Source organism: Leptodactylus fuscus, chromosome 6 (genome assembly GCF_031893055.1).
Source record: "Leptodactylus fuscus isolate aLepFus1 chromosome 6, aLepFus1.hap2, whole genome shotgun sequence".
Lineage (NCBI taxonomy): Eukaryota > Metazoa > Chordata > Amphibia > Anura > Leptodactylidae > Leptodactylus > Leptodactylus fuscus.
The window spans coordinates 42,055,313-42,080,542 of NC_134270.1; the positions used below are offsets into that span (position 1 = coordinate 42,055,313).

General features: G+C 43.3%; 1 protein-coding gene across 11 annotated transcripts in view; it reads left to right on the plus strand.

The window, feature by feature from the left end:
- Positions 1-25,230, plus strand: part of CHD5 (chromodomain helicase DNA binding protein 5) — a 133,781-nt gene that overhangs the window by 57,386 nt on the left and 51,165 nt on the right. For all 11 annotated transcript variants that reach the window (XM_075279768.1, XM_075279777.1, XM_075279778.1 and 8 more), the window contains exons 12-18: positions 14,883-15,014; positions 15,119-15,224; positions 15,305-15,496; positions 18,361-18,561; positions 19,789-19,926; positions 21,199-21,320; positions 24,472-24,645. In XM_075279768.1, the coding sequence (XP_075135869.1) occupies positions 14,883-15,014; positions 15,119-15,224; positions 15,305-15,496; positions 18,361-18,561; positions 19,789-19,926; positions 21,199-21,320; positions 24,472-24,645 (1,065 nt within the window). The remainder of the gene's footprint in view (positions 1-14,882; positions 15,015-15,118; positions 15,225-15,304; positions 15,497-18,360; positions 18,562-19,788; positions 19,927-21,198; positions 21,321-24,471; positions 24,646-25,230) is intronic.

The following is a 25,230-nucleotide window of genomic DNA, read 5'->3' on the forward strand; positions in this document are numbered from 1 at the left end:
TAGTGTTTAGCACTGCTGTATTTCAGTAATTTTTTTTAAACTGGATAACCCCTTTAAGCTCAAAGCAAGATGTGAACCGAGCCTTAGGCGCAGGAAGGGCCATGCAAGTGAGATTTTTATGCCTTGCTTAAGTAAAATCCATCCATAAGGATAAGACCAACCTGTTCAGTCTTCTACCCCTAGTGGTTCTTCTTCTGTCTCAGTTGTCCTGAACCTTTGGTTTTCTGGCTGTAAGACCCTGTTGGGGGTTGCAGTTTCCGAACATCAGGAGGTTTAGCCCTCGTTCACATCAGCGTTTGGATTCCGCATGGGGACCACCCCAAATGGAATAGCAAACACAACTGCAAGCGCTGGTGCAGTTAAAGCACACGGACAAAGACTTTAATTGGGTCCGTGTGCTTGCCGCCAGACCTCTGCAGGGATCATGCAGACAGGAAAATAGTTCACCATCTACTTTCCTGTCCGCATGATTCGTGTGGGCAGCATGTGGCAAACACACGTATTCCATTATAGTCTATGGGGTCCATGTGCTTTTACAGCACAGCACTTGCAATTGAGTTTATATTCCAATCGGGGGGGGGGGGGGGGGGGGCTCATGCGGACTCCTCCGGATGGAATACAAAAGCAGATGTGAGCCAACCCTAAGACCACTACTCTTTAGTGTAAATGGCCAAATTATTGTTCCTCGGCTCATCTCACTATCCAGTGACCTGAATGCAAGGTGCTTATCATTCATGTTTATTGTTTAGTCTGCTCATGCACTTACCATAATAGGTTTTCTTATTTCCATGCTGTATCTGGGTTCACGTTGCATATTTATGTCTTGCACAAAATAAATCCTGCCTTTAGCACAGATCTCTCGCTCTCTGGTTACAGGCCAAGTAATTGTATAATTCACAAATGAGGACGTTGGAGGGTGCGAAGGTAAAAAAAAAAAAAGCACTAAAAATCCCTGTGCTCAATTATTTGGGTTGTGTATTCAGTGAAATACCTGCCTCGGGACTTTACATCGGAGATCATCGTCATGGCAACACACATTTCTGCAAATTGATGTTGTGACTACCGGGAGTTGGAGTGACAGAGGAAAATATATTTTTTCTTTTAAACACTGTAATTGTAATGATATTAAACATATGATTAAAATCCTAGAAGTGAGACTGCAATTAAGAGTGCATGATACATCAATCCAGTCCGCATGAGCTGCTCCAGCATCCCATCATTAAAAATAGTATCGCTGCCGGCTTCAATCATACCGTTATTATTAGTATTAATCAAAAGGTAGGCGCCAAACCTGAATCTAGGCCTATTAAAGGAAAGCACCGACCCCCCCACCCCCATCTTTCTGCCAATTCACTTCCATACTGTACTATAAATAATAAGAGGAAAGCCTCTGTTCTTGTTTGTCTTCGAACTATATTCAGTTTTCACTTTCCGAGCCTCAGCAACCGTAAGTTTTTTTCGCTGTCGAACAGCCATTGCTTAGTGCTATGTGACTGAACATGAGTCCTACATAGGGTGAGTCAGACATCATTACCAGGAGGAGACAGTTCTACAGATGTAGCAGTCATTAAAAGAACTTTCCTATTGCTTGATACCCTGCGCTGGCGGCGGATGCGCTCGCTTCCATCTTGTCATGAATTAGGTGCTTCCTAAAATCTATGCCAGATTATAGTGACACAGGTTTCTTGCCTCATTTAGGGTAAGTTCACACAGGGTTTTTTGGTCAGGATTTTGAGGCCGTATCCGCATCAAAATTCTGACCAACAAGATGGCTCCCATTGAAATCAATGGGAGCCGGTCAGGTCTTTTTTTCCGGGAGCCATTCATGGGGTCTAATCTGGAGTTGAATGCGCAACTGGAAGCCGGTGCACTGCACCGTTATTCATTCGAGGTTACCTGCTTTTTGGTCCGGAACCCGAGGTGGCCTCCAAAAAACCCCGTGTGAACTTACCCTTATGCCACCAAATATTGTGGCCCATCCACGCCCGTCCCACCAACTTTGAAAATAGTGGTGCGGGTGACACAAAAGTGTGTGTACTGTATAGCCGTCGGTAACCGCCGGTGATACAAAGTGTATAATGATGTGTTTACTTTGAAGGTGTTATGTATGGAGGTGGAACATTGGTTAGACTTAGGTGTTTGACATTTCCATGATGTCTGGGTTATGCCAGAATGGAGGTGCACTGAATAAGAGCGACGTTCTTGCCTTTATTGGGCCTGCCTTTGTTTTTTTCTTCTTAATGTAGATTGTGAGCTCCATACAATCTCACAATGTACATTTCTCCCTATCTGTATGTCTTTTGGAGTAGGGGATGAAAATCCGTGCAAACATGGGAGAACATACAAACACCTTGCCGATGTTGTCTCTGGCAGGAGTTGAACCCAGGACTCCAGTGCTGCAAGGCTGCAGTGCTAACCACTGAGCCACCATGTTGCCCTGATGGGCCTGCCTTTGTGACGTGTTCATATGATTTGTCAGTCAGCGTCTTCCTTGACGCTACTACATCACGAGAAATTGGAGGCCTAGTCTATGAGTGTGGCTGGGGATGTCGCCTGTAAGCGAAGGTGTAATGCCTGTCAGCTAATGTGTGAGCGGAAAGTGACTGCATAACAGGTGCCGTATCCTGCGTGAACTTCTCACTTGTCTTGTTAACTTCAATGAAGATTACTAAAGCTTCTGCCGTGGCAATAAAGAGAATGTGCTTAGTTTTCTTTCTGACATAACGATCAGATCTGTGAGGGGCTGTGGTCAGCAAACTTACAGCTGGATGGGATATTAGAGTAAAAGGTAGGCCGTACACCTCCATCATTCACTTTCATCAGGGCGGGGAGGGGTATTGTTTCTCTTTATGGGGAGCAAAAAGTAGGTATACAGAGTCTAAGGCCAGCTTCACACGGGGTATTTTGGACTGGAATTTGATGTGGAGGTTCCGGTCCAAAAAATGGGTAGCCGCGACTGGATGTGACTATCTAAAAGAGATAGTTTACACATATCAGTGACAGGAATAAGAAACATTGTGAATACAGTATTGTCTGTGAATACATTATTTACCAGGAGGGACAGGGAGACAATGCTGTCTAAGGGCTCGTTCACATCTGCGTTGTGAACTCCGTTATGCAGGTTTCCGTTTCCTGCCTAAAACAGAGGCAGGAGACAGACCCTGCAGGAGTCTCTCTCACCCATTCATTTGAATGGGTGAGAGAGATGTCCGGCCGTGAGCGGCGGTGAGCGTTTTATGCTCTCCGCCGCGAAACCGGGTTTTATAATCTGGACACAGAGTCGGACATGCAGTACTCTGTGTCCGGATAAAAAAATCCGGTTTCGCGGCGGAGAGCATAAAACGCTCACCGCCGCTCACGGCCGGACCCGGTCTGTGTTTTCCGTCTTCTGGCATGCAGAAGACGGAAACTATAGAACGGAAAGAAGAAAGCAGGTGTGAACCTAGCGTAAGGCTAAGGTTCCACGTAGCATCCTGCAACAAAAAGCGTTGTGGGAAAAACCGCAGCGGCAACGCATCGTGGTTTTTCCAGAAGCACTTTTCACAGAAAGTCTTTCTGCTTCAATTATACCTATAGGGAAATCACCGACATTTCCTCAGTATAATTGACATGCTGTAATCCCATCAACTTTGCAGGAACTGTAAAAGACCCTGACTAAAATGATATATTTACAGGAAGGTGGTACTATCCATTGCTTCATCATTTACAGGGATATACAAGAAGGCTGTATTACCTATACCTATATAACTAATGTGGAGTGGGAGCAATGCAGAATTTATCTGGGCTCATACCCTTTTTTTGGAAAAACTGGAAGGAAGGAAGGAAATAAGCTCACAGACCAAAAAGATGCACAGATGAATCGTTAAGCCTGTAAAGATGGGGCAGCGGTTGAGTCACGGGCTCAACTGCGCACGCTTTACCGCTACATGATCATAAGGCAGTAGCGATCAGTTAGTTTGTTTCAATAGTACGTAAACAGGGGTAAATGTGACAGGGTGGCAAAAAGGGGCAATCGTGTTTGTCGGTGCCCATGGCCATACGGTGAGTGAAGTTGCTGGATTTGTTGGTGCTTCGCAGCGGACTGTTCAATTTATCAACAAGCAGTGGTATAATACACATGGCCACGAAGTTCTATGTCAGAATTGTGGTCAGAAAAGGATCCTAACTGAGAGGGAACAGAGACAAGCTTCACGTCTTGTAGAACAAAATCACTTCCAAACCCAAAAGGAATTGCTGCAGTTAGAGAATGAAGGTCCTGCCCAACCTGTTAGCGAGCGAACATTGGGACGGGAACTGCATGCAATGAACATTTGGAGTCATTCACCTTGCAAGAGGCCATTACTCACTCAGGCACATGTCTTCAATGGGCTAGCAATCACCAAACATGGAGAGTAGCTGACTGGTGGACTGTGATTTGGTCTGACAAATCACGTTTTTACCTTTATTCCAATGACGCACATCGTCGAGTGCACCGAATCTGTGGGCCATGTTGGAACGGTGGGTAAAATGCCGACATCAGCATCCCCTAAGGCTGCATGCACACGGAGTTACGCCGGGCTTGTATAAAAAAATACTCATTCATAGCCATACACGCGAGCGTTGCGGACGGCTCCCGAACACGTTGTGACGTACCTGCAAAACCTTGTGGACTCACTTCCTAACCGAATCCAGGCGGTTATCAAGGCAAAACGCAGAGTTACACAATATTAAATGATGATTTTCATGATTTCTTTAGGGGTAACTAATTTTTTTGTCCATTGAGCTTATCTACCTACTATTTGTCATTTGGAGGGAAAAAAAACAGGGAGGCAGCATTATCTGAATCTATATTATTTACAGGAAGACAGTACTATCATTTATAGGGAGCAGAAAAAGACAGAACTATCTGTGTGTAGATCATTTACAGGGAGCAGAAGAAGACAGTACTATCTGTGTGTACATCATTTACAGGAATACAGTACTATCTGTGTGTACATCATTTACAGGAAGACAGTACTATCTGTGTGTACATCATTTACAGGAAGGCAGTACTATCTGTGTGTACATCATTTACAGGGAAGCTGCGCTATCTGAATCAACATCATTTACAGTGAGATACATAACGGTGATACTGTCTTTGTCTACGTGAAATACAGGAAGAGATGGGTAGGCAGTATTATCTAGTTCATCACCATTTACAAAGCAAGATACGGAGGCAGTACTATTTGAAGAGGACTTGTCACCACCTCCACCAGTTCAAGTTCTTAGCATCAGTTAATAATTGCCGCTCTACTGATTCCAGCACAGTTGGAATTTTCTCTCTAGCCACTACCATTCCGGAGCAACAAGTGCAGTTAGTTTTGATGCTCGCTGTGCTATTTAAGCTCTGTAATGTCAGAAGGACAGTGTCAGTCCGGGGAGCTCCAATCAGAGTCAGCCTGTATCAGAGCTCAGATTCACACCCCTTGTCTGTTCCTACCTGACACCTCCCTCCTGATAGTACAGAGCCTAAACAGCACATCAGACACCAAAACTAGCAGCATTGATTGCTTGGGAAAGGTGGGGGCTAGAGAAAAAAATCCAACTGTGCCAGAATCAGAGTGAAGTGGCCTATTGTGTGATGCAAAGAACTGGACTGGTTTGAGATGGTGAAAGTCCTCTTTAAGCGTGCATCATTTACAGTGCCATTCTCGGTACCTACATTGTTTTCTTGGAGATGCAGGTACTATTTGTCATTTATAGGGGGAGGCAGGGAATCATTATTATCTGAACCTACACCATTCAGTTAGAGACAGGGTGGCAGTACTATCTGTGTCTATATAATTTACTGTGAAAGTGCTTTCTAAACCAACCTCATTTACATTGTGATACAGAGAGGCTGCAATATTTATATATGGATATATATTTTTCAGAGTATACAGGGAATCAGTACTAATAATGCAGGTATATGGGATAGGACAGCAGCATAACACAGAAAACAAATAATTCCCTAATGTGCAAGCTCACTAAAGGTAATATTTTCTAGCTCTTATACCTAGCAGTTATTGTCAAAAGAGACGTAATATTCTGAAGATTAGCCATATATATTGTACCCATAATTCTGAAATTAAAGACCCGCAGCACTGTGTGACCTCACATTTGCTCACGCCATAAAATCCAACTTAAATTTTTTCCTTGGGCCTAAATAAGGTCACACTTTTATGTGAAGCCGTTTATACTTGCTCTGTTAAACAGACTAAAGGCAGCACTAGAAATATATAAAAGTGTATAGTAACTCAAAAAATATGTGCCCCTCGCTATAGAACATCAATATCCACATCTCAGGGGTTTATCTGTATGTATAACCTGCTGCAAATCAGTGTTACTCTATCTACGGCCGGCCATATATTAGTGATTTTGTATGGCGAGTGATGAATGGCTAGTTACGTTCCGTGGATCTGGACTGGTTGTCATTGTAGAGGAACATCCTTTTGTTGCAGTCAGGTTTAGTGACTCTTTCACCCAATTTGTATTTGCCAATATACTATACATATAATGGTTCCAGATTTTCCTATAGAGAATATTAGAGCCAGAGCAGAGAGCAATGCCAAAAAAATCCCCGTGCTTGAAGACCCAGCAACAGTTCATTGATTTCATTAGGAACCGTGTTATACATTTTCTTCCTCCTGCGGTGGAGCCTTAGGGAAATAAGACACTTGGGGCTGTTTACATATACACATTTAGTTTAATGATCGAGACCCCTGAAGTGAGGCAACGTGCAGTTAGCTCATCACTGAGAGATCCTTACAAAAGTGGACAAATCCTTTAAGAGATGTTATCATAAAGCGGAGCATTCATGCCCTTTAAGTCTTTATATCAGCAGAGGCTGTCTTTTCGAAAAGACATAGCACCCCTTTTGACCCACATAACCAGCCTTTCAGCTAGCCAGCCAGTACCCTGTTTTGCACCGATCAAGGGCAAGAATGCCAAAACAACTGTCTGCGGATAAAAGCCAATTTCTCATTAGTCTTTTATCCAAAGTCATAAGGCTTCTCAAAATCTGGGCACTATAAGTCTTATAAGAAACTAGCCTCTGGCCGCGACTTCGTCTGTGGGTTGTTGGAGTGGATGATCCGCCTATATTCAGCAAATTGCTGCAATCGATGGTTTACCTGCTCCGGCGTTTTGGCACCTCGTAAGCTGTCCTGCTGCTGCACTTGTTTCTCACATCGTGCCTGTGATTGTTCGGGCATCTCAGCAGCTCGCTTGACGCCATATAATGAGCGTGTTGTTGGCATTGATGATCTGCCTGCTCCGGCGTTTCGGCAGCTCTCAAGCTGGCCTGTCGCTGAATTCGTTCCTAACGCTGTGCCCGTGATTGTTGTAGCATCTCAGCAGCTTGCTGGGATGCCATATAATGAGCGTGTTGTTGGTGTTGATGATCCGTCTGCTCCAGCAGGCAGCTCTCAAGTTGGCCTGGCACTGAAGTTGTTCTTCAACCTGTTAGGAGTATTTAGGTTCATTACTTTCTATTTTTCTTACCTGGGGAGTTTTTGGCTGCGCAGTGTCTGGGGTGGCATCCTGGCGCTGCGGGGTTGTCCTGTCGTGGGTATTGGTGCACACCTTCTGACTTGCACGCGCGCACTGCTGGTAGGCAGCTTTATTTCCTGGTTTATTAGTCTGTCCTCCCATTTGCACCTGGGAGGAGTGGTCTCTACTCTGTATTTAAACCCGTGCCTCCCATGGTTCTGTGCTGAGTGTCGCTTTTACAGAGCTAGGTCTTAGCAGGAGGAGTAGGTGGTTATCTTGGATAGAGGAAGTTCCGTGGTTGGTTTTTGGGAGGTTTGGGTGAACAAGTTGGTGTGTGTGTTTTCCCTTCTGTGTTCACCAATCCTCCCTCTGTGTATAATTGACTGTGTGAGTGAATTGCCTTATCCTTTGATTTCTACTCAGTTTCCCTGTGTTTGTTTCCTAGTGTAAAGTTCCTTCCCATATTGGTTTGGGGAACCTTTCCCACATGTTTCCTGTGTGCTGCTTGTGTTGTTAGTCAGCGCACACCCTTGTCAGTCCCTGTCAGTAGCAGCTTCACTTGTTCGTTAGGGGTGACCCTCTTTAGTCTCCAGTCCCTAGAGATCTTATAGGGCATTCCTTCTCCCACTTCCCTCTAGGCCTACGGTATCAGTGAGAGAGGAGCTGTCGGGGTCAGGCGTAGCCTGAGAACAGCCGACCCACACCCGTGAGGCAGGGACCGGGATAGCTAGTGGGAGTAGTGCAGGGCGAGATTCCCTACTGCTATTCCTTAGCCCCGTTGCAGCTATCTGGACTGACATAACAGTACACTCAGCACAGAACCATGGGAGGCACGGGTTTAAATACAGAGTAGAGACCACTCCTCCCAGGTGCAAATGGGAGGACAGACTAATAAACCAGGAAATAAAGCTGCCTACCAGCAGTGCGCGCGTGCAAGTCAGAAGGTGTGCACCAATACCCACGACAGGACAACCCCGCAGCGCCAGGATGCCACCCCAGACACTGCGCAGCCAAAAACTCCCCAGGTAAGAAAAATAGAAAGTAATGAACCTAAATACTCCTAACAGGATCCTCCCCTCAAGGAGAAGACTCCGGATTCTCTAGGAGCATCCTTCTTCGGGAACTCCTTGTGGAATTTCTCCACGAGTCTGGGGGCTGACATATCCGACTCCAGGACCCAAGAATTATCCTCAGGACCGTATCCCTTCCACGCCACCAGATACCGTAGCTTCCCCCGAACATATTTGCTATCCAGAACTCGGGATATCTCATACTCCCCGGACTCAGAAACTGGTGGAACCTTAACTGGAGACGTTGCCTTCTTGGCCTTCTTTAACAAGGAGACATGGAACACCCGGTTTATCTTCCACCTTTTAGGTAGTTGCAGCTGCGCCGCCACTTCATTTACCATCTTGATGATCTTAAAAGGACCCACAAACCTGGGACCCAGCTTCTTGCTAGGAACCTTCAACCTGATATTCTTGGTGGACAACCAAACCATCTCACCAGGGAAGAACTGCAACTCTCCTCTCTTCCGATCCGCCTGGACCTTAGCCTGGTGCGACGCCCGCACCAGATTCTCTCGGATACGGGACCATACCCCTTGCAGCTTTTTAGAAAATAGCTCCTCCTCCGGAACTGGGGAAGAAATGGAAGAAAATACTCCGAAAACAGGATGTCTACCACCGGAGCAAAAAAAAGGTGTGGTACCTGTGGCATTGGAATCATGGTTGTTTAGGGAAAATTCTGCCAGGGGGAGAAAGGCAGCCCAATTATTCTGGTTCTCTCGAACAAAACACCTCAAAAACTGTCCACATCCTGATTCTTCCTCTCTGTTTGTCCGTTAGACTCTGGGTGAAACCCGGAGGAAAACGACAGTGTAACTCCCAACCTGCTGCAAAAAGCCCGCCAGAATTTAGCCACAAATTGCGGTCCCCTGTCCGAAACGATCTCCTCAGGAAGACCATGCAACCTTACAATTTCTTTAATAAACGCCTCTGATAGTGTCTTGGCACATGGCAGCCTGGAAAACGGGATCAAATGGCACATTTTCGTGAAGCGGTCAACGACTACCCAAATGACCGTGAAACCCTTAGACACCGGAAGGCCCGTGATGAAATCCATAGACAGATGAGTCCAAGGTGCCTTAGGAGGTTCCAATGGATGTAGAAGACCGTGGGGACGGGTATGCGACGCCTTGGCTCTTGCACAGACCGAACAATTTTGAACAAACTGCAAGACATCCTTACTCCACCCTGGCCACCAAAAATTCCTAGACACCAATCTCATGGTCTCTGAAACCCCCGGGTGACCAGCAAGAACCGACTCGTGACACTCCCTCAGGAGACTTTGTCGGAGAGTAGTTGGGACAAAAAGCTTGTTTCTAGGTATCTTGGAAGGTGCAGCGTGTTGCGCTTCGATCAAGGCCTTCTCCAATTTCGCGCCCAATACTGCTACCACCACTCCATCCCCAAGAATAGTGGCAGGTGCCTCTCGTTCCTCCTCAGTCGACATATACCGGGATAAAGCATCAGCCTTAACATTCTTTGAACCCGGCACATAAGTCACGGTAAAATGGAACCGCGCAAAAAATAGAGCCCATCTGGCCTGCCGTGCATTTAATCTCTTCGCCGACCCAAGATAAACCAAATTCTTGTGGTCAGTAAATACCTGGACTGGCCTTCTGGCCCCCTCCAGGAAATGACGCCAATGTTCGAACGCTAGTTTTATTGCCAGTAGTTCCCTATCTCCGATGTCATAATTCCGTTCAGAGGCAGAGAATTTCTTAGAAAAGAAGGCACAGGGATGCGTACCCTCCTCGAACTCCTGAGAAAGTACTGCTCCCACCCCCACTGAGGAGGCATCCACCTCCACTCGGAAGGCCAACCTCTCATCCGGCTGTCTCAAAATGGGAGCGGACGAGAATCGCTTCTTCAGTTCTTCAAACGCAGCTAGCGCCTCTGGCGACCACTTAGCACAGTCAGCCCCCTTCTTAGTCAAGTCCGAGATAGGTTTCACAACCTCAGAAAATCCCTTGATAAACTTGCGATAATAGTTGGAGAACCCCAAGAACCGTTGGACCGCCTTTAGGTTCTCGGGTCGCGGCCACTCCAAGACTGCCCTGACCTTCTCAGGGTCCATCTCAAATCCCTTTTCCGATAGGATATAGCCAAGGAAACATAATTTATTGACCGCGAACACACATTTCTCCAGCTTAGCACTTAATTGGTTAACCCTCAGGAGATCTAAAACCTCTCTCACTCTCTCCCAATGAGTCTCCAAAGCCGGGGTGTAAATGAGTATATCGTCCAGATAGACCACAAGGAGTTCCCGAAGAAGGATGCTCCTAGAGAATCCGGAGTCTTCTCCTTGAGGGGAGGATCCTGTTAGGAGTATTTAGGTTCTTTACTTTCTATTTTTCTTACCTGGGGAGTTTTTGGCTGCGCAGTGTCTGGGGTGGCATCCTGGCGCTGCGGGGTTGTCCTGTCGTGGGTATTGGTGCACACCTTCTGACTTGCACGCGCGCACTGCTGGTAGGCAGCTTTATTTCCTGGTTTATTAGTCTGTCCTCCCATTTGCACCTGGGAGGAGTGGTCTCTACTCTGTATTTAAACCCGTGCCTCCCATGGTTCTGTGCTGAGTGTCGCTTTTACAGAGCTAGGCCTTAGCAGGAGGAGTAGGTGGTTATCTTGGATAGAGGAAGTTCCGTGGTTGGTTTTTGGGAGGTTTGGTTGAACAAGTTGGTGTGTGTGTTTTCCCTTCTGTGTTCACCAATCCTCCCTCTGTGTATAATTGACTGTGTGAGTGAATTGCCTTATCCTTTGATTTCTACTCAGTTTCCCTGTGTTTGTTTCCTAGTGTAAAGTTCCTTCCCATATTGGTTTGGGGAACCTTTCCCACATGTTTCCTGTGTGCTGCTTGTGTTGTTAGTCAGCGCACACCCTTGTCAGTCCCTGTCAGTAGCAGCTTCACTTGTTCGTTAGGGGTGACCCTCTTTAGTCTCCAGTCCCTAGAGATCTTATAGGGCATTCCTTCTCCCACTTCCCTCTAGGCCTACGGTATCAGTGAGAGAGGAGCTGTCGGGGTCAGGCGTAGCCTGAGAACAGCCGACCCACACCCGTGAGGCAGGGACCGGGATAGCTAGTGGGAGTAGTGCAGGGCGAGATTCCCTACTGCTATTCCTTAGCCCCGTTGCAGCTACCTGGACTGACATAACACAACCCATGCCTGTAATTGTTCCGGCATCTCAGCAGCTCTCAGGGACGCAATATAATGAGTGTGTTGTTGGCATCGATGATCTCCCTCAGCTCCGCTTGAGGAGAAGTCTGTGACTTCTGGCTTCCTTCATAGCTCTCGTTGTTTGCGACAAATTAGATTTTCTTTTTCCAGGCATGTTTAAAATTGACAAACTGCCAATTTGGATTAAAGCTGTTTGCCCATGTCAGTTTGTCTGCACTGCCTGTAGCAGATCAGATAATATGCAAATGCATGTACACTGAGGGTTAGCTGAGTATTTACACAGAGAAATAACAGTCCTGGGGCCTGAGATAAGCTGCTGCAGGAGCAGTGTAATAAAGTATGTGAACATAAATTCATAACAGTCGTGAGGTTACAAACTATCTATGTGCCAAATTTCATGCAAATCCGTTCAGCCATTTTTGTGTGATTGAACAAACACACAAACATCCAAACTTTCACATTTATAATATTAGTAGGGCTACCAATAGGTGACATCATTTTCCATTATGGAAAAGTTATTTGCAAATTCTTTCCCAATTGCTTTCAGTGAAGTTATCCTTTCGTTAAGTATTCCATAATAGGGGTTGGGGCTGTGACAACCTCTGTCTTTTTATTTTATTTAAGGGGTTGTCTCATGAAGACAACCTTAATCCCACTGGGACATATGGATATCATGGAAGAGCGACATCCCCTTGTGAGCTGTTCTGGCAGATTTGAGCTATCTATACAAAAAGCCTCATGCAGACAAATATTGAAAAAAAAAATGGCTGCGTCTATTTTTTTTCACACCCATTTTTCAGGTGTGCATTAGGCCTTATTCAGACTGACTGCCATGAAATACCAAATTTCACCGATCATGACCAGTACAGGTGAAATATTTGGCGCCAGAATCTCTCTGCTGTCACGTATGTTTGTAGCTGGTACAATGATCTGATCTCCCATCATCAACCAATCACTGTGGCGCCCATATTTGGCTGTGATCAGGCAAACCCATAAAGGAAAACAAAACCAAACATTAATTTAGCTATTTTCCTTCTATTTACTGCCATGTTAATATATGACAGACCTATGCATGTGAGTGTTTAAAATGGAGATGAAGGGGTAATACAGTATTACTTAAAGTGCACAAGGTAAGCGTTACGAGATAAGCGTTTCATGCCTGGATTTACTATACAGAGAAATTGCTATGACCCCTTTGGGGCCCTTGACTCATTTCTGCAGATTTTGTTCTGCATTTTAAACATTTTTCTGTTCCCTTATCATAAACCTTGTTCGCCTGCCAATGTGGCATCACGGCAACCATTAATTTCACTGGGGGAAATAAATGTGGGGCTTATGACAGCTCTAAATACGTAAGTACCTGCTCTACATACTGCCAGGGAAAGCAGGTTACAGATAAAAGCAGCACAACATGGGATATTACAGTTCAGCATTACAGTTCATTAACTGTAGTTGAGATGTAATACAACAGACAACCTGTGAATACTTGTGGCACTGTTTTTGGAAGGAAGCATTAGGGTAAGTTCACACAGAGTTCTTTGGTCAGGATTATCAGGCTGTATCCGCTTCAAAATCCTGACCAAAAATACGGCTCCCATTGAAAGCAATGGGAGCCGCTCAGGAGCTTTTTCCGGATCCCGGAAAAAAAGAAGCGGCATGCTCATTCTTCAGGCCGAGTCACCTCGCGATTCGGCCTGAAGACACTCCCTCCTCCGGACTAGGCCCATTCATTGGGCCTAATCCGGAGTGGAGTGCGCGGCTGAATGATGTTGCAGTGCACCAGCTTTCAGTCACGGCTACCCATTTTTTGGACCGGAACCTGAGGCGGCCTCTGCCTCAGGTTCCGGTCCAAAAAACCCTGTCTGAACTTACCCTTAATGTTTTCCTAATCCTGAAGAACCCTTTCTAAAAACAGATTTTTCCCTAGAAATAAAAAATCATTGGTTCTTCAAACTTTTATATGTACCTGGGGTAACCTCAGTGACAACCGGTTTAGTCACCATTAGACCTACCGCAGAGGTTGTCACTTAACCTATTGTTCCTTTAAGATCCTCAACTGGTGTGGAGCAAGATTTAGGATAAAATACGGTGTTCTGACAAACTGTATATTTTATATGCAATATGTCATGGTGGCTTTTTACACCTTGTTGCTTTCTTCCCTCAAGTAGCTGCAATCCTGTTTAATTTTGTGATGTCATGAAATGTAATGTGATGTCATATGGCCCAGAATGAGGGGATATCTGTCTCTCTGTATACCCTTTGTAATAATATGGTGTTATAGGGTTTTTATATGATGTCATAGTGAAGAGTTTGCAGTACATTGTTCTCTTTATCTAAACCAATGCTGGTGGTTTCCATGTAGGTATAAAAGAGGCAGAAAAATGCCGCAGAAGAAAATGTGATGCGTTTGTACCACAGCCCTTTCAGTATTGTTTTTTTTTTTGCTGCTACTTGCTACATGGGGGCTTAGTTTTAAAAGAAATAAAGGAAGTGTCCAGTAATATAAGAGCATTGGGGCCTAAAAATCCAATAAATTAAAGGTTTTCGTGAAGCCAGAACAGTGCAGTAAGCGAAAGATTAAGCTGAGCATTTGGGCACAATATTCTATAGCCCTATTTTAGCCATTGCCTAGGATATGTCTTCAAACATATAGGATTTGTCTCATCATGTCAACCGGTTCTCTATTGAAGTCAGGTAGTCAGCTGCGGGGCCATGGGATCGCCTCACCTCTGAGCTAGATTTAGACCCTCATATAAATGAACTATCACATCTCAGCCATTGATATTAGGCCAGGCCCACCAGAGCTGACGTTATTATTTGCATTTCAATCTAGTTCCAGAGCTGGGGAGTCAATGACTCTTCATCAGGCAAGCAGGACCGATTTTGGTGGAAACCCAGTGGTCCCCATTATAGTCTTTAAGCTTTTTTAGTGGATAGGGTTAATGTTTTTCGGGTCCCCAAGTGGACCTGAAAAACGGAAACTAGTACGCTAAGAAAGAAACCATTGCTACAACCAGTTGATCTGTCCCATTGCTAGTAGGGGACAAGAAGGAATTTTTTTATGTCCTAAGAAAGTTATTGGTATTTATAGGACTGGTGCCATATAGTAGTAGTTATACTGAACTCTTGTGTATTTATGTTTTTCTCTTCTTCAGTTTCGATAAGAAAGGAGATGTCCATTATCTTATTAAGTGGAAGGACCTGCCATATGACCAGTGCACATGGGAGATTGATGACATTGACATTCCAGATTATGAAGCCCTGAAGCAGGCATACTGGAATCACAGGTATCAATCTATGTGGCATTGATCTGTTCAAGCAAGTGATGTCCGTATATCCAGGCCATATAATTCCTATTATTAATTGTTCCACACTGTGTGACCCATTTTAGAGAGCTAATGTTGGGGGAAGATTCCAGAACGCCTAACCAATTTAAGAAAAGCAGGAAATCAAAAGAAGACGCTTCAGAAAAACCTCCTTTAACACCGATAGTTGATGTAAGTACACAAGACAATCCATTGGGTGTAGGTTTTGCTGACTGTCCGCCTATTGCAAGTTTTCGACTTCTGTCTTGCAGCCTACAGTTAAATTCGATAAGCAGCCATGGTACATCAACGCAACCGGTGGAACATTGCACCCATATCAATTGGAAGGATTGAACTGGCTTAGGTTTTCATGGGCACAGGGCACGGACACCATCCTTGCAGATGAGATGGGTCTTGGGAAGACTGTCCAAACTATTGTGTTCCTCTATTCCTTATACAAGGAGGTATGATTTCTTTCTAGACTGTGAATAACATGTTTGCAGCTTGAGAATCTAGATTTCCTGTAAGATTTCTTGTCTTGAAAAATGCATGTGATTTCCAGTACGTTTTGGGTGGACAACACCCTTTATCAGGCGTATGTCATGAAGGCATAGTAGTATGTTTCACCAACTAAACTCCTATGATAGTTACTGCTGATAATAACGTCTGTCACACTGCAGCCTTCCCTATTTGTATACTTACACATAGAGAGAAGGATAATCACAGTGTACTCCCAGCAGGCAGAGATAGTACTGACTCTAGCTGCCCATGTGATGCTGTGCTGAAGCATTATGGAATGGATAGCAAAACAAAGAGAAAGTAGGGCAAAAGAGTATAAAAGTTAGTGCCAAATGGGACGGAGCTCTGCAAAAAGCAAATGCATAATGCATAAGAGACGTACAAAGTGTAATATACTGTCAGGTCTGGTTGTAGGGATGAGGGGGTGAGTATATACTGGAGGTCTTCTTTAAGAATACTACTGTATACGTATTTTTTTTTTTGGGAGTGGTGCAGCTAGTAGGGGCAGGAATATTCAATTCTGCTGCTTGCTGTTAATCCTCCAATCAAGAGAACTATAGAGCCATATCAATGTATAGCGATATAAATAGTATTATTGCAATGTATGTTGTCAGCAGAAATGATGTGTGATTTCCATAGACTCTCTGACTCTGCTGATTAATGGCCGTCCTTTGCTGAATGTATAGTATGGAGAAGTATATTGCGTCACAGGCAAGACAAACAATACAGTGTTTGCTTTAATAAAAAGCGCTCATTAAGTCAGTGCACTATGTGCGACAAACATGGATTGTTTGATCAGTCCCACGTGTGACCAACCTGGTACTAACAGATGTTGTGTCTGATTTTTTCTCTCTTTTTTTAATTCAGATTACAAAGAACCATATCATTATGGCAGATGGTGTTTTCTTAATACATTGACAGGGGGATAGAGTTACTTTGGGGACAGTACATGGTATGAATATTGCAAAAAGGCTGAATTAGGCAGACAGTGGACCAATTAGAGCATGCAAGGAACTTATATTGCTTCAATTAAAGTGAACCCATCTCCTTTATACAGTGAGAGCACTTGGTACTAGCTACAGGTTAGAAGCTTCAGCCTGTTGCCAAACCTGTAGGTTGGGGGAGATCCTGCAAAGTATCTGCAATATTGCATTGAAGTCCAGCTGACTTATGTCTTTGTACCACAGACTCTCCAGGGGTTACTTGGGTATAGACCACCAACTCCAGTTCTTTGCATCTTTAATAATATCTCTTGTCTTATCGGCAGTGCAGGGAAACTTCTGAGCCGGCTAGTTGTCTTACAGGCAGACATAGGAGAGAAGCGGTTGTGACAGAGCTCCTGGGACGTATAGAGAAAATTATAATACATATTTCTCTGTTTTGAAGTGGTTTTCCTAGGAAAGACATTTATAGGATATCCTGTGGATGTGCCATAAATGTCTGATAGATGTGGATCTCATAGTAAGCTACATTATTTCCCTAACTTCCAGTCACTTCTAAGGGGGTTATTTTACCATAAAGCACAGCAATTGAGGACAGTCTGGATTTCATCGTCAGCAAGGTTGCGGTGGGTAAAGCCAGGGGATGGAGGCTAGAGGGCTCATTTTAGAGATAGGTAGGATCTGTATCTGTCAGACATGTATATAGATAAATTTATAAGTATATGATTGGGCCTACTCAGTGGGATAATTTTTCTCGCTATGACTTCTGCCTCCCATTGAATTTGGCCATTCTGTCTCAAAATCACTCTCAGAGAATGGGCCCTTAATGTTGGATATTCCACCAATGGGATATGCCCTAAATGTCTGCGAAGGAGGAGCCCCACTACTTGAACTTCAGCCCATTGAAGAAAGGTATTGCTTAAACAAGTCTGGTAGTGTTACTCAACTCTATCAAAGTAAAAGAGGCCACTCATAACCTGTGAGCAGATATGGCACAGTTTGTAGGAGAAAGCAGCCATGTTTGATGCTTGGTGCCCAGACCACTCTCAGTTCACACCTATTGGTACAGATTTACCATAACTACATGGGGAATAAAGTAGTGGGTCCGAAGGTTTGCTGTATTCACTGTGGGAATGGACACATAGCATGAAGACAAGTGAAGAACCTCAAATTTATCCTCTCCAGGTTCTACTAGACAATATCAAGACACCTCTGAATATAATTCCAACCTAAGTCACCCTCCCATTTCCCGGCATTAGCTTGGATGTGGGTTTGAGGAATTCCCCCTGATTTCCCCCCTTTTATCCCAGCCCATCCCATGCCCTACCGTCTCCCATCCCTCCTTACTCCCCAGTCCCCCCTATGTTTTGTTTCCTTTTTCTCCTGTCTCTATCTGGGACGTCTCATTGATGGTTCTGCTTGTGTTTGGGTGGGTTACCGACTGTATCCCTGTTGTCTTGGTTTTATGATTCTCCTCTTTCAATAATTTTTTTTACTAGATTTTACAATAAAAAGAACGAAGGTAGCAGCACTTTTGAGGATTACAGTCTATGTATGTCAGATAACATAGTATAAGTAAACCCTCTGTGCTAAACATAAAGAGTAGCCTATAAGCAAACAAGAAAATGGAATGAAAGTTTAAAGGGTAGAGAGGGTGAGACTGAGCGGCGTTGGGGAGGGGTTGTCTGGTCGCTCCCTATACAGGTGAGTCCTGGGATCTGAGGGTTTTTGGTTTTTGTTGTAAAGTTAGAAGTGCATAATTAAAGAATAAAAAGTGAAGAACCTCCTGTTTTCATTTGCTGGAGACTCAGGGCTAATTTCAATTATGTATGATATTATACCATGTAATGTTTTTTTTCTTTCCTCAGGGCCATTCTAAAGGTCCTTACCTGGTCAGCGCTCCCTTGTCCACAATCATCAACTGGGAACGGGAATTTGAGATGTGGGCGCCAGAGTTTTACGTTGTGACTTACACTGGTGATAAAGACAGCCGCGCGGTTATCAGAGAGAACGAATTCTCCTTTGAAGACAATGCCATCAAGAGCGGCAAGAAGGTCTTTCGAATGAAAGTAAGAGTCATCATATTCATAGTATAGCCTCACTTCTTTATCCCTGGGGGATGATTTTTTTTTTTCCCCTCAGGTTTTTAGAAACTGCCTTTAGACTAAGGCCCCACAGAGTGAAAGGCAGCCAAAAAGCAATGCGGGAAAAACCACGCGGAATCGCATCACGGTTTTTCCTGCAGCTCTTTTCACAGAAACTCCGCAGTTTTCCTCTGTGGACTTTCTGTCCCTATACTTGTGCGGAAAACACCAGTGTTTCTGTAGATATAATTGACATGCCATGATTTACAAAAACATGGTGGTTTCTGAGATCACAGCATGTCCGCTACGGATATTTTTCTGCAACATGTGGATGGGATTAGCCTTAATCCCATCCACTTTGCAGGTACTGTAAAACGCCATGGCTTTAGCCGCAGCATTTCCACTGTGCCAAAATTGCGGTGTTTGCGCTACATGGGGTCCCAGTCTTCAGATCTGACCGCCTTGGACTCTCAGTGAACACCTGTAATCTGCAGGAGAATGGAGCATGCAAATGTTTAATTCCTTTGCAGCACCACCATAAGGGTAATAACACATTACACTGTTCCCATTGACATCATGAGACTCTCTCTCTGTTTTACAGATGCCAGTCATAAATGAGGGACCCGGTTTATTTATTTGTGTAGTTTTTTTTTTTTTTAATACAGACACCCCTTTAGGTACTGGTCTTAACGCTGGACATACAAATTATATCAGCATGTATGGCAGATGCCATGGACGTCTAAGTCGGACATGTTGGATTTGATCAAGTCCGATTCTTTGTATCTACAGGGGATAAACCATCTGGCATTGGCTTAGATCACTCTTATGAGTAAATAAACATTTATGCTTGTCTGAAGATGACATCCATGTTTATGGTGGAATTAGGAAGGGTGCAGTGATACCCTTTTAAGATGGTCAAGTTGCACATCAGTTGCATCGTATTGAAAAATGGCCTACTAGAGTAGTCTTTTCAAAAAGGCCATAATGCATAAAAGTAAAATGAAAGTTTGTCAAGGAACATCTGGTCTTGATAAAGTTGTGGTCTATTCAACAGTACGTGTTGCTTATATGAGTATTCAGTGTATGGGTCGCTTATGACATTTACGCTATAAAGTTATGATACCTTTAATTATAATTGTAAGATATAAAGACAAAAAATGTCAACATTTTTATACTAATGGCATGATACTCAACATTTCATTTTTTATCTAGAAAGAAGCTCAAATAAAATTCCATGTGCTCCTCACATCTTATGAGCTTATCACCATTGACCATGCCATTTTGGGCTCCATTGAATGGGCATGTCTTGTGGTGGATGAAGCTCACCGACTGAAAAACAACCAATCGAAAGTAAGTTATTGTTAAAACTCTATGTACTAATATGAAGCAATAGTATTGAACAAGAAATTGTTCCCCTTCTACAGATAATGTATGTAATTACCTCTCTAGTATATACACTGCCCAAGTATCCGCTGCTCTCCAGTTCTTAGTGCCCTCATACACACCGGAAATGCTTGGAGATACCAAGTCTGCAAGTCAATGACCAAAGCATCGACTCCTTTCAGACAGTGGGCTGAGTGGGAATATTCATGTGTTTCCTGTGTGTGTCAGACACCAGGATGTGGACAGCAGCAAGGATCCTGCTAACATTGAGACCAGAGTAAGGGGGCATTCACACAGAGTAACGCGGCGCCGATTCTGGCACGATAACTCACGTAAGAATCAGCGCTGCAAAGCAGAATCCCATTGACTTCAATGGGTTCCGTTTAACGCGTGTAATACATCGAAATCTATGGGAAGCTTTTTAACCCATTGATTTCAATGTGTTGCACGCGTTAAACGGAACCCATTGAAGTCAATGGGATTCTGTTTTGCAACGCTGATTCTTACACGAGTTATCGTGCCAGAATCAGCGCCGCGTTACTCCGTGTGAATGCTCCCTAACAGACGATCGAGAAGAGGTGAACAGTGTTTTGTTATGTTAAGGCCCTCATATTTAACCCATTTAAATATATTTTTGTGAGCCACAGCCGTTAAAGACTGCAACATTTTTCACAGAAAATCCACAGAATTTTCCTCTGCGGACTTTCTGTCTCTTTTATACTAGAGTTTCCATGGTAAAATTGGCATAGTGCGATTTACAAAAATTACATTTTCTCTGCAGATTTTTTTTCTGAAATGTGTGGATGGGATTAGCCAGCATCCCATCCACTTTGCAGGTACTGTAATAGGCGGCGTTTTTTGCTGCAGTGTTCCCGCAACATGGAGGCCCGACCTTAAGGGTAACATAAATTATGATCTTAAGTGCACGGGAATGAGAATCAAGGTTGGACGTAGCTATTTGACCCCATTCTCAGTTCACACAAGTGACTTTCCAACTCTTTCGTTCTTTCCTCTTTTGCATATAGATGAACACAGATGACAGAAAGGGGCAGTAAACAAGAGCAATTTTTGCCCCCTTGTTTTATTATCTTTAACAGTCTGATTCTATTTTTCACTGTCCATACTATTGTCATCTGCGTCCATTTTTGTAAAACAGAAGTTCAACACTATTAGTGTGCTAGTCATCTAATTCTTACTTTTTCTTTCCTGGACTGCCACCACATAACTTTTTTTTCCAAGTTCTTTAGGGTATTAAATAGCTACAAGATTGACTACAAACTGCTGCTAACTGGAACTCCGCTACAGAATAACCTGGAGGAGCTCTTCCACCTTCTCAATTTCCTCACCCCTGAAAGATTTAAGTAAGTGCCAACAAGGCCGGAACATTGTAGCGAATAAATAAATAAATAACTATTAAAGGATTTCCGTGTTCACAGTATTGATGGCCCATCCCATCCAAAAACAAAAATGGCATAAAAAAGTCTCACAGATTTTACCCATTGTCATATTCAAACTCAGGTCCGCAGTGCTACAACTACTGAGGGAATAGGGACGAACCCTTCAGTTCTGTAGGATTGTTCTCCAAACATATCTGTTTTAGTATATGCTTTTTATAAGGACGGGTGGACCTGTGGTTAGCACTGCATCTTTAGAGCCCGTGCACACGGAGTAAACGCGCGCTCATTTTTGCAGAATGCACGTGTAAAAATCAGACTCCCATTGACTTCAATGACATTTTTTACACGTGTAAACAATGCGCCAAAAACTGTGCTTTTTTTGCATGTTTTTTTGGCACATTTTTTTTACATGTGTAAAAGATGTCATTGAAGTCAATGGGAGTCTGATTTTTACACGTGTATTCTTTACACGTGTATTATGCAAAAATGAGCGCGCGTTTACTCCGTGTGCACGGGCCCTAACAGCACTGGAGTCCTAGGTTTGAATCTGACCAAAGACAATATCTGCAAGGAGTTTGTGTGGGTTTCATCTGGGTACTCTTTTATCCTCCCACACTCCAAAGACATACTGATAGGGAATGTAGATTGCGAGCCCTATATGGGACAGTGATTGACAACGTCTGTCCATTTTTTTTAAAATGGGGTAAACAAAAAGTAAATAGTTTACTAACTTTCATCCCCTAGAATTTTCCTTGTGACAGGTTTCCTTTAAGGCGCCTTGCAGACGCTATCTAGGTTTTTCCCGAATAGTACATTGACCCATTCATTTCTATGGGTCCATGCACATGACTGTGTATTACACTGTATTACACTGTGTATTACACAAGCGAGGTCTACCATGACTTGGTACAGTGACAATCAGGTTAACCGACTGGACTGGCCTGCCCAGAGATGAGACTTGAACCCTATTGAGCACCTCTGGGACGAGTTGGATCGCCAAACTAGGGGGTGCAACAGCCAACCAAAATCGGTGAAAGAAATTACCTATTTTCTCCAAGCTGAATGGAATAAAATCCCACTAGCCGTCATACAAAGACTTGTGGAAAGCCTGGAGGGTTGAGGCTGTAATTGCTGCTTGGACCACAGGTGTCCAAATACTTGTTGGTAAACAGTGTACATGGATCAGTATGCGGACCGGGCAGGTCCTGTTCCTGTCCGGTTTTGTAGCCATGCTTTTGCTTCCCCTGATCAATCACAGCCAGCCCACGGACATCTGCAAGGGGCCTAAAGGTAGCGCAGAATAAAAATGACTGTTATTCATGACCCTCATTTTTCTTAAAACTGGATTATACTGGGGTACGTGTATTTAATCACATACTTGGCATAGAAAGTTCTCTGTATTCACTGTAACCCAAAGTACAAGGTCAACAAATCTGCAGCTATGAGATAGAACAGATGCCGGTTGTATTAACCTGACTGCAGTCCCAACATCTCCCCACGGCCGCGGCCTGTGAGTTTTGGCCTCTGTATGCCCTTCTTTCTTCCTTTGTTTCATGGCTGGCTGCTGTCATACCGACTCCAGTCTTGTCAACATCATTAAGATCAGTTGTTTCCGACAGTGGAAAAATATAAATCATGAATAATTCATCGGTGGGAGGGATTGTCTGTTCCCAACAACTGAGTGCGAGTCCTGATGAGTCACGGGGAATGCATATTGATTATAGCTTTCCTGCGAGCGCGCTTTTTTGCATAAATCATTTGCATGAATTTTTGGACGGCTTAAAAATGTAAAAAGCATTTCATACTGAGAGATTCACAAATAAGATTTTACACTGGGTTCAAGATATTTATGTAAATGGAGGTATATTGCCGAACAGTAATGCAAGATGTGTTTGTTATGTACAAAACAAATAAGACTATGGAAAATAAATGTACATATATTATCTATCTATCTATCTATCTATCTATCTAATATCTATCTATCTATCTATCTATCTATCTATCTATCTATCTCCTATCTATCTATCTATCTATCTATCTATCTCCTATCTATCTATCTATCTATCTATCTATCTATCTATCTATCTAATATCTATCTATCTATCTATCTCCTATCTATCTATCTATCTATCGTCTATCTATCTATCTATCTATCTATCTATCTATCTATCTATCTATCTCTCTCTCTATCTATCTATCTATCTATCTATCTATCTATCTATCGTCTATCTATCTATCTATCTATCTATCTATCTATCTATCTATCTATCTATCTATCTGCCCATCCATATCTATCTATCTAAATCAATCTTATCTATCTATCTATCTATCTATCTATCTATCTATCTATCTATCTATCTATCTATCTATCTACCCATCCATATCTATCTATCTATCTATCTATCTATCTATCTATCTATCTATCTATCTATCTATCATCTATCTATCCATCCAAATCAATCTATCTGTCTATCTGCCCACCCAAATGATCTATCTATCATGTATCTATCTGTCTGTCTGTCTGTCTGTCTGTCCGTTCGTCCGTCCGTCCATCCGTCCAGCTGTCTCTTTCTCTTTTGCGACTGATATGTTTATGTGGTACATCTTACATTAGTATCATACCGCAGAAAACAAACGATTGAAACTGTCTATGGCTCTCCTTACTATTCATCTCCTGGTTCAGCAGAATGATGCAATAAACTATGTGTTCCAATTACCAAAAAGACCTATATGCCGACCATGCCCATTGGCTTCCACTTTTTCTGTCTCCCATATAATAAGGAGTGTAGGTGCCCCCAGCTCTCTGGTCTTCTCTGCCTGATGTATATAATGGGGGACACGTCAGGGGGCAATAGACCTGCCATGTGGTTTGGATAGTGGGGAGAATGTGCAAACTCCTTGCAGGTTGAGTTCCGTTTTACGCTTTCAGCTATGTTAGCCAGCTGTCATTCAGCCATTGAGCTGTCATCGGTCCACATAAAGGTTTCTGCCTTCAGTGAGTCGCACAGTTTACTAACTTTCATCCCTCAGCTTATTGGAGTCCTGCCACTGAAACAAATGTAGCTGTATTTATGCAAACCCTCTACATGCTTTTTATGTGATGTCTCTCTATCAGCAATCTGGATGGCTTCCTGGAAGAATTTGCTGACATCTCTAAGGAAGACCAAATTAAAAAACTTCATGACTTACTAGGGCCTCACATGCTGCGGAGGCTGAAAGCAGATGTCTTTAAGAACATGCCAGCCAAAACAGAATTAATAGTACGAGTGGAGCTTAGCCAAATGCAGAAGTGAGTGAAATCCTACAAGATACCAGACTTCATCACTTTTCCTTCATGCTTTTTTCTGTTCCACGGGGCAGATTTATCATATGTTTTTTTTTTCCTAGTGTGTTTTGTTTGCAACAGATTTATCAAAATGTCTGACACAGGTTTATGGCTTTTTTGAACATTGAATTTAAAATATATATATATCATACAAACCATACACCTACACACCATTTAAACCATACACCTACACACCATATAAACCATACACATACATACCATATAAACCATACACCTACACACCATATAAGCAATACACCAACACACCATATAAACCATACACCTACACACCATATAAGCAATACACCTACACACCATATAAACCATACACCTACACACCATATAAACCATACACCTACACACCATATAAACCATACACCTACACACCATATAAACCATATATCTGCATACCATATAAAAATACACCTATGCACTATATAAATTGCACACTTATGCACCATATAAACTGTACATCTATGCACCATACAAAACCATACACCTATGCACCATATAAACCGCACACCTACGCACCAAACCATACACCTACAG